General features: G+C 39.4%; 2 protein-coding genes across 2 annotated transcripts; one reads left to right on the forward strand and one right to left on the reverse strand.

The window, feature by feature from the left end:
- Nucleotides 1-248: 248 nt before the first annotated feature.
- Nucleotides 249-3,739, forward strand: LOC133788649 (serine carboxypeptidase-like). The gene is made up of 9 exons (XM_062226202.1): nt 249-624; nt 1,217-1,385; nt 1,817-1,936; nt 2,125-2,268; nt 2,358-2,508; nt 2,594-2,682; nt 2,798-3,056; nt 3,162-3,295; nt 3,413-3,739. Exons 1-9 carry the CDS (start codon nt 278-280, stop codon nt 3,533-3,535), a joined length of 1,536 nt encoding a protein of 511 aa, XP_062082186.1. The 5' UTR covers nt 249-277; the 3' UTR covers nt 3,536-3,739.
- Nucleotides 3,740-3,898: 159 nt separating this feature from the next.
- Nucleotides 3,899-5,079, reverse strand: LOC133788650 (uncharacterized). Its single transcript, XM_062226203.1, has 3 exons — nt 4,827-5,079; nt 4,572-4,692; nt 3,899-4,440 (listed from the first exon to the last, which is right to left on the reverse strand). Exons 1-3 carry the CDS (start codon nt 5,010-5,012, stop codon nt 4,268-4,270), a joined length of 480 nt encoding a protein of 159 aa, XP_062082187.1. The 5' UTR covers nt 5,013-5,079; the 3' UTR covers nt 3,899-4,267.
- Nucleotides 5,080-10,520: the final 5,441 nt, after the last annotated feature.

Consider the following 10,520-nt stretch of genomic DNA (forward strand, 5'->3'; position numbering starts at 1 on the left):
CCACATCCTACAATCCCGCCCTTAACGCCCCAAATATATAAACAAGAAAACAAAAAAGAAAAAGGAAATTTCTCGGGGAAAAATATAAAGTAAAGACACTTATTATTTATTTTTATAAAAGTTTAAAAAAAAGAGAGAGAGAGAAGCAAAGCAAAGACAGTTAAGTGTGGACAACGTGAAGTAGTTTATACTTCTAATCTAATTAATCAATACAAGAGTGAAGCCCCTATAAATTCTCACATTACATATCTAATTTTACAAAACAGCAACAAAAACAATGGCTTCTTCTCATTCTATATCTATTATTATTATTATTGGTGTTCTTCTTTTCCAATTGTCGTATGCAACCTCAAACGACAATAATACTAATAATGAAGAACGGCATCTTAGCTTTTCCTCATACACTTACTTCCCAAAACGACAAGCCGAAAAGCTGATAATGGACCTGAATTTGTTCCCCGACGACGATATAAACGTGGCATCACATGAGTTCTTATTCGAACCCGATAAGAAGATCGTCGAAAGGAGTTTCCAGTTCCCTCAGATTGCCCACTCTGGTCCTTCTCTTCAAGAACTTGGTCACCATGCCGGTTATTACCGTCTCCCACATTCTCAATCAGCAAGGTATAAGGCTCTCTTCTGGCTTGAGTTGACCATCTCAATTGTCACCATTTTCCTTCACTTTTTATTCAATTTATTGATGATTTTTCAATAGTCAGTTGTTCTTAAGGCACCGCATTTGGGGATTTTGAATTTTGGACCAACACTATCAACTTACACAAATAATTGCTTATTTATTAATTGAACTACTATTTTATGAACAAAAGAACTAGAACTGGACGATTGGTGTATGCCTGGTTATTTAGTTTACTTTTGGGAAGAAGAAAAAAATAATATGTAGGGAGAAATGCTTGAAGGTAATAAATGTGAACACTTTTAAATGCCATATCATATTGTATATACTTTCAGAACAGGAGTTGCCTTTATAACACTTATGAATTTCCAATTATGACTGCTTAGCTGGCTAGTTTTTGTTTTTAATAATACCTGGGAAAAGATACCCTTGTCAGAATGACTGGTTCTTATCAGGATTCTTTGGTAATTAATGCTAAATGAAATGAAGTGAAGTGAAGAAGAACTGAGTTTTCTTTCTTTTGGTAATAAAACAATACAATTGAAGATCACGTGACATGATTTAATGTTTTCTTAATTGCAGGATGTTTTACTTGTTCTTCGAATCAAGGCTTAACAAGAAAGACCCTATTGTAATTTGGTTGACTGGAGGGCCAGGATGCAGTAGTGAACTGGCTGTGTTTTATGAAAATGGTCCTTTCCATATTGCAAACAACTTGTCTCTTGTGTGGAATGAATATGGCTGGGACAAGGTACTGCATTATTCCAATCTCCTTTCAACTTCAAATTTTGCCCTTTTCTTTTTGATATTTCGTTGTCCCAAAAGTTCTGTCGTTTCTCCATTGGGATTAAATCATTACATAAATTCGAATAATTTGACAAAAGATTTCCACCCTTTAAATTATTTAACACTGCCGGCTTCAAAAGTATTAATAATTGTGCTTTTTATCTTTTACCATTATTATTCAATCTAAGATTACCTTTAATAATCTAAAGTTACTTGTAGGTATACATAAGTTTCCAACATATTGTTGACCAATTTAGCTTAACTTCTCTCATTATTCTTCTATACTCGCAAGTATTTCTTTTCCTTTTTTTTAACCTGGCAATTATGCAATGGAGAACTTAGAAAAAAAAGCCACGTGTTGAAGCTTGTAATGCAACCTATAACGGTGTTTTTCAGGCATCAAACCTCCTTTTTGTTGACCAACCCACAGGAACTGGTTTCAGCTATACTTCTGATGACACCGATATTCGTCACGATGAAGATGGTGTGAGCAACGATTTGTATGACTTTTTGCAGGTAAGATTTTTTAATGCAAAAGGATTCAATAAATCTGAACAAAACAGTTTAAATGAACTGCAGAATATCTAGGCATTTTGTCTCGCCCCTGAAAAAAATCAAGAGACTGCCTTTTAAACTCTGTTTTAAGTTGAATTCTGATATCCAAGTGTATCAAATTGTGTTTTCTCTTTGCATCTTCCTCCAAGGCATTTTTCTCTGAGCATCCTCAATATGTTGAAAATGACTTCTACATAACTGGAGAATCATATGCCGGACACTACATTCCTGCATTTGCCTCACGTGTTCACAGAGGAAACAAAGCAAAGGAAGGAATTCATATTAATTTCAAGGTACTCTAATAGACCTGATTTTACTGAACTTGCTACCTCAGTAAGCTTATGAAATGATACATTAAATCATAATTTCTGTGGCTGAACAGGGATTTGCAATTGGAAACGGCCTAACAAATCCTGAAATCCAATACAAGGCCTACACTGATTATGCACTTGATATGAAATTGATTACAAAAGCAAACTATAACAAGATTAATAAAATGCTTCCAGCATGTGAACAGGCAATCAAAACTTGCGGTACTTATTCTTGCTCTGCTACCTTTTGTGTATTTCACCTGGTCATTTCCTCGGCCTTACAAATTACTAATTGGGAACATAACAGGCACCGACGGAGGAGATGCTTGCATGTCTTCTTATGTTACTTGCAACAACATATTTAATAGCATCATGGACTTAGTGGATGGCACAAATGTAAGAAAACACACACATAATGAAATAACAATCTTTGTTTTTGAGATAGCATTTGCCCTCGTTGAAACATAAATGAAACTCCAGATCTGATTGGAGCTTTTCATTTCCTATGCAGTACTATGATGTCAGAAAGAAATGTAAGGGAGACTTGTGCTATGACTTCTCAAACATGGAGAGATTTCTGAACCAGAAATCAGTAAGAGATGCCCTTGGAGTTGGGAACATAGACTTCGTTTCTTGCAGTTCTACAGTATATGAGGCCATGGTAATGGACTGGATGAGAAATCTTGAAGTGGGTATTCCTGCCCTTCTTGAGGATGGAATTAAGGTGCTTGTGTATGCTGGGGAGTATGATCTGATATGCAATTGGCTTGGTAACATTTTTTGACTTCAATCAAAAAGTCAACCTTTATACACATCTCTACCTCACAAGATAAAGTTGGCATTTTCTCAACTATCATTCTTCCACTAATTGGCAGGTAATTCAAGATGGGTTCATGCAATGGAATGGTCTGGCCAGAAACAATTTGGCTCTTCATCAACTGTTCCATTTGTGGTTGATGGTGCAGAAGCGGGATTGTTAAAAGGCCATGGGCCTCTGACTTTCCTAAGGGTCTCTCTCTCTCTTTATTTGCCTATAAATATAAATATTTATACGTGTGTGTATATATATATATATATCTGTGCTTGTGTGTAATTGCAAATTTAACATTTGGTGCGTATAAATCAGGTACATGATGCTGGTCACATGGTTCCAATGGATCAACCTAAAGCTGCATTAGCAATGCTGACGAGCTGGATGCAAGGAAAACTAACCACAGCTGAGACAGATGAAACAATAGCTCCCCTGTGACTGGCATTTTTCTTTCTCGGATTGAACGACTCTTGTGTTTCTACATGAACACTCTAATCATGCAGCACTAATCTGTGTTTATAACTTTATATTGAGTGTCTCAGCAAACACATGGACGTATGGTCCATGGACATTGTTTCACACTCTTTATGTCTATTGTTGTGATTTTACAAAGTTCTAATACAAAAATTTCCATATTCTTAAGTTGTGGCAAACATATACTACCCTAATTAGCTTGGTTAATTCCTCTGCACAATTAGTTTTTTTTTAATATAATTAAAGGACCTCAAAACAAAGTCCACGAAACTTTATTATTTTTTTTATTTTGAAGAGTCTTGTCTCTACCAACTTCAGCAAATTCCATTCGGTATAACAGTAGTAGTAAATATCATTTTGGTAACAGTAAGTACCAAGGAATTTTTATGACACGGTTTGCAAACAAAGTACTCACAACTTACAAGCCAGATTTAGAACCGAAAGACCTCGTCATAACCATCGCATTTATATACCAAGATCATCAAAAACTGGCTAGTTAACTATTTACAGACTTTGATTTCTTCTAACCCCTTTTTTCTTCAGTACCCTTGTAACTTGAAACTTGAAAGCACTCAAAATAAAGCAAATAAACAGAAGAAATGTAGGAGATAATCCAAGCAAGCCAAAGAGTAAAGCAAAAATACCTGGAAGAAGAAAAAGGAAAAAAAAAAAAAACACACACACAAGAGAAAATAGTTAAGAGCCACTTCCAACTCCATAGGATTCCTTCAATGTCTCAATAGCTGGCCGAAACCCGGACCTTAGAGGAAACACTTGTGACATACGAAGATGTTGTGCATTGCCTTTCTTTGGTTTTGATAGTGTCACTTTTATCATTTCTCCCTCCAGAATTTTGCTAGTGGTCTCAGCTAAATGCCACAGCCATAACCAAAGAAACGTATCAAAGAAATGCAAAGATATCAAAAGCACAAAACATTACTCATACAACCATAAGAAAGTAACAACAAGAACCAAACCCTAGAGGGAAAAAGATGTGTACCAGCAAAAGGGTGTAATTTGGCAAAGTCAAAAAGCTCATCGGCAGAGCAACCAAATAGGACCTTGGCAGCCCTATCGAAGCATATTACAGTGAACACTTTGGTATCTGATGCTACAGACATCTGCCAAGAAAACCCAAAAGTGTGATGAAAACCCAATTCTGGGAAAGGAAAAATACAATTCGACAAAACGTTTCTTCGAGAAAACATGACAAGTGAGGAAATACCAATTTGGGGATGGATGGATGGGTACTTACGAGAATGCGAAAGAGGCGTTTGGAGATAGAGGAGCGAGAATTGAAGGTGCAGAAGTTGCAGAGAGAAGTGGGATTTTCGGGAAGAGTCCTCTCACAGATTGAGCAGACTCTGTAAGAGAAGCTAGTGAAGTCCAATGCAAGCAATGTGCATATCATTGTCGTCGTTGTCGTTTTATCAGCCCCCATAGTTTTCGTTCGCTTCTTTTTTCCCTACTGTTCCCTCTCCTGCACCTGCGCTGGGTCATTTGAATTTCCAATATCTAATTAAAGCCAGAATATTACACCTCACTTATAGGGTGAAAATTTGAACAAAAAAACTCACAACACCGCCGGACCCACAACCCGAAAACCCGTTTTTGGGAAAATCCATCGGAGTCAGGTTAAATCCGACCCGAACCCGACAGGAGTCGGGTCAGGTTTGAGTTTGAAATTTGTTGAACTTGAGTTCGGGTTCAAACATGAAACTCGAAAAAAATAGTATTTTTGAAAAAAAAAATGGTATTTTTAGAAAAAGTATTAAAAATAGTATTTTTGAAAAAAATGGTATTTTTGCAAAATTGAGCTTTTCGGCCCAAAACCCAATAGGGCCAGCCCAACCTGAAATCCAACCTGAACAAACCCAAAACTCGAAACCTCACAAAAACCTGAATTTTTCGGATCAGTTTCGGTACCATTTTTCTCCACCCGAAACCCGCAAAACCCGAACCCGATGCATCCGAAACCCGAAAATCTGACTCGTGTGCACCCCTACTCACTTATGCTGCGTTAAATAATAATCAAACTAGTGATCAATTATATTATTTTAATATTTTTTAACTTTTTATTTATTTTAATTATTTTACATGAATAATTTAGAGAATTTTACATAAAGTGACAAAATTTTTACTCATACACTCGATTTTAAAACATTTTTAATGTTCATTGTTTTTTTATTACACTTTACGGACTCTCCTCTCCGACTATGGTGGAGCTCTCGTAGGTAGGAAGCCGGATGGGTTGTGTGGGTTCACGTCGAGGCACATGCAAATGGAGGGGCTCGTGCGAAGGGACTCTAAGTTGGTGGTTGTGACGAAGCACGGGAGAGGCTCGGCGTCGGCGTTTCAGGTGCTGGGTTTGTGGCTTCGCGGGTGGGATCTTGGATGCTGGTTTTGTGCGCAGTAAGGTTGAGTGCTTGGGGATCTCGCGACTTGGAGCTAAGATGGGGAGAGGCAATGTAACACCCCAAGTTGCTAATAAGGTCTAGGACCTAGATTAGCGTCCCTGGAGGGCAATAAGTGAATTAACATGATAATATATGAATTTGAATGAATATGTGATTAGAATGCATGTTTAGGTGGTATAAATATGCATGTGGGCCCCGTTTGTATGTTAGGGGTAAATTGGTAAATTTAGCCCGCTGAGGGCATAAATGTGATAATTGTATTATGTGATTTGTACCACGTGAGTATGGTGATATTAATGTGATGCACGAGCCGAGACGGTCCTAGGGAGCTTGTTAACTTAAAAGTCACAACGGGATTTTATACCCAGCTCGGGAAGAGCCTAGGGGTACTTTGGGAATTTCGTAAGTTGAGTTGAGAATTAGTGGTTAATGGTTATTGGTGATTGAGTAACCTGAGTAACCATTAGTAACTGCTGAGAGTAACAAGTTGTGATGGGAAAATGGTAGAATAGTAATAGAGATGAAGTGACAAAAATGGCCTTGAGGTTTAGTTAGGAAATGATTTCTATGAGGGGTAAAATGGACTTTTGGCAAAGGTCTAGATAAACTTCAGCTGAGGGAAAAGAGGATTTACGTGATAACACTTGGGCATGTTTTGTTTATGCTGAAAATTGGAAGAAAACTAGAAGAGAAAAGGAAAGGAAGAAGGGGGGCTGAAGTTGGGAGACCTAGGAGGAGAACCAAGGTGGTTTAAGGCAATCAAGTTGATCATAAATCAAGATTTTTCTGAGGTAAGAATTGTCCCTGTTTTACTGAGTTTTAAGTTTGATTTTAGAAAGTAAGAATGAGAATTGAAAGATAGTTATGGCTGGTTTTTCATGGAAAATTCAGTTTGGATAATCAAGGGGGAAGTGGCTTGAAGCTGGGATTGAGATGAATTCAAGTTAAATTCTTGATTGAGGTAAGTTTGCGCCAAACTTAGTGTCGACGGATGCGGCCAGGAGAGATAGATTCATACGGGGGTTGAATGTGATGATCGCCCGTGATGTGAATATTACGTTGATTCCAGAGACTACTACTTATGCTCAAGCAGTGGATAAGGCCCTTATTGCAGAGAAGGCTGAGGATCAGATATGGAAGGACAATGCTGTTAGGCGTGATGCCATGAGGACGGTGCCTCCTTTTGTTGGGTCTAGTTGGGGCAATGGCCCCAGCGAGCAGAAAAGAAGGGTTCAAGATTCATTTGTTCTACTAGTTCTGATAGGAGGGTGCGAGGTTCTATTGGTGGCTGTCAGGGTGGAGGTGACAACTGGAGGAGCTTTCCAGTGTGTCCTCGGTGCAGGCGACAACATCAAGGCGAGTGCCGAGTTAGGGCATGCTTTACTTGTGGGAGTGCCAACCATCTGAAGAAAGACTACCCACAAGCTAGGAAAGAGGAGCCAAAGCCAGGAGACAGTCTTACTCCTGCCAGGGTATATGCTTTGACTCAGACTGAGGCGGAGGCTAGTTCCTCAGTTGTGATAGGTCATATCTCTAGCGCTGGTTCTTTGTATACTGCATTGATTGATTCAGGGGCTACCCACTCATTTGTATCTGCTAGGGTGATAGACCAGCTTTGCAGACCTAGTATTGTGTATGCTAGGAGTTTTCAGACTTTGTTACCAACAGGAGAACTGGTAGTCTCTAGGAGGTGGGTTAGAGCATTACCAGTAGAGATAGATGGTAGAGAATTGTTTGTTGATCTGGTTGAACTAGACATGTGTAATGCCCCAGATTCCCTATTATGGTTTAATGGCTGGATTAGTAGGCCGGGAGGGCCCTAACTGTTTAATTATGCCATTAAATGTGTTTATGCATGTTTATGAGAATTATATTATAATATAATGTTAAATGCATGCATGTGAGTCCACATTTGCTTATAGGGGTGTTTTGGTAATTTGGCCCGTTGAGGGTATAATTGAATATTTGTTTGCGTGTTAATGATATACTGTGAGACCACATTATAATGTGGATTGGTTCGAGTATTTCGACGTGAGACGATCTTTAAACATGATTTATCGGTTTGGTCATAACAGGTTTGAGCTCGGGGCTCGGGGTGAGTCTCGGGGTGATATTAATGATTATAGCGTTATCGGGGATTTTAGGGTAACGGGATATGAATTATTGGAGTTTGAGATTATTGAGATTAACGGGAATTGGAAAGCGTTAATTATGATTAACGGTGTAAGCGGAAAGTACCAATTTTACCCTTGAAGTGGTTTTAGAGGCTTTTGATGGCTTAAGGGTATTTTGGTCATTTAAGGGTGGATATATATGATTTAAGAGGTTGTTGGCTGTAGAAGGTTGTAGACTTAAACAGAACAAAAACAGAGATTTGCTTCTTACTTTCCCGTACACCATCTTCTTCATCATTCCTTTGAGGTTTTGAGTTTTAGGTGGGCATCCAAGCTAGGGAACTTAAAAGCTGTGTTGGTGGACTTGGTTTAGCTAGTGAGGGAAGTTCAAAACAGGTTTTAAGGTGAGTTTTGATCATTGAACTCAAGTTATGCTCTGCTTTTGTCTTTAGTTTTCAGCTTTAAAGTTCTTGATGGAAGTGGGAATCAAAGGGAGTTTTAGTGTTGGTTTGATTGGGATTTGATGAGGGTGAGCTAAGGGTGTTGTTTGGGGGTTTAATTGTGTGTTTGGAGGAGGATTGGAGATGGTTTAAAGGGCTGGTTTGAGAGGAAATAGCACAGGGGAAAAACTGGGTTCGTGTGGCCGTGTTAGATGGTCTGGGCTGGGCGCCGCGGCGCAGCAGGGGAGCGTCGTGACCCTTGGCGTCTGGCAGGGGGAGTCCCTCTCTGTTTGAGGGCGCGCCGCGACCCTTAAGGCCATTTTGACCAAAATGATGTTTTTAGCTTGGGGATCCAAACCTTAGGCCTCGGGGTTGAACCTAGTACCTAGTTGGGTTATGTTTGATGTCCCGGAGGCTAGATCTTGGTTTGGGAACCCTCTGTTATCATTTTTATTGATGAATCCTATATTTTGGTTATGACCAGGTGACTGTCGAGGAATTTAAAGGTTGATCATTCTCAGGGGTCGTTCATATAATAATTCTCACTCGAACCAGAGGTAAGAAAACAATGTATGAATACAGTTGCACCCTGTAAAGGTATATGACATGCATGGTTTGATATTGAGGCATATTGGTTGATGTGTGTGGACATGGATTGCATATTATATGCTAGTGAACGCTGATTACTTGTTTATGGCACTGAATAGTCAGGGACCGACTCTAAAGTCGATGAACACGCATTGAATGGCTCTATGGCATTAATGCAGGACCGACCCTAAGGTCGAAGAACTTATAAGCACTTGCCTGGTCTAAGACCAGATGTATTTAGCCAAGGTATATGACCCCGGTGAGTGTTTGTCACATGGCTAGGGGACGTTGTCCATAGTTACGACTCTAGAGTCGAGAGGAAGGTTATGTTGGTGACTAATCACCATGCACCTGTCCTGATCAAGCTTATGAAGGAACCACTCGTCAGTTGAGCCCTGGTGACCCTATCGTCATGTGGCTAGAGGAGGCTGAGCTCGTTAACGTGACTTTTGGCTATTGTCACCCATTTGTTTGGACTGATAGTCCTGAATGGTTATTATGATCGTTGTTGATATTATATCATGCATTATTGTGTTTTCTTGCTGGGCCTTGGCTCATGGGGTGCTTTGTGGTGCAGGTAAAGGGAAAGAGAAGCTCACCCAACCCTGAGTGGAGAGCTTGGGCGGTGTTGTGTACATACAGGGCCGCTTGACCGCCACGGTCAAGGAGTTCTCAGAGGGACTAGGGGTTTACCCTATTTTTGTCGCTTAGGTCGGCGGGGACTGTAAATTTGAAACAGTAGTGACTCTTTTGTATTACAAACTACTTGTAACACATTTTGAAAGGCTCATGAGCAGTTTATTTACTTAATGAAATGTATCCTTTCCTTTTTACTGGTTTTCACCTTAATCTGATAACAGCACTTAGATCACGTTTTTAACCAAAGGACTCGGGTAGCGGGTCAAATTTCCGGTTCACTGTTCACCGTAACTGTTATGGGGTAACCAGGGCGTTACAACTTGGTATCAGAGCAATGCCAAGGTTAGGGTTCCTGTAGACTAGCTGGGTATGTACACACATCACCGAAGTCAAGCTCGACTCATGGTTTGGTAACTATCTATGTGGTTACATGTATAATTGTTTAAATATGATATATATGCTTTACCTGTGTGCATGAGATACCATGTTGAGCCTGTGCCCTGAAATACTATATCTTCAGCAAATGTGTGCTAATTAGTACTGAGATTGTTGGCGCTTGCTTATTAGTATGGTTGTTTATAAGTTATTATGTGATACATGCTGAGTGATGAATGCCATGAACATGTATCTGATTGTGGATATTGAATGACTGTGGAATGTGATAATTGTCTGTTGTTCTTGGGCCGTAAGGTGGCAAGAGGTTTAGTTATTACTACCTGACTGGCCGTATTGATTATTGTTTCAGTAAGGT

This window comes from Humulus lupulus, chromosome 7 (genome assembly GCF_963169125.1).
Source record: "Humulus lupulus chromosome 7, drHumLupu1.1, whole genome shotgun sequence".
Taxonomy (NCBI): domain Eukaryota; kingdom Viridiplantae; phylum Streptophyta; class Magnoliopsida; order Rosales; family Cannabaceae; genus Humulus; species Humulus lupulus.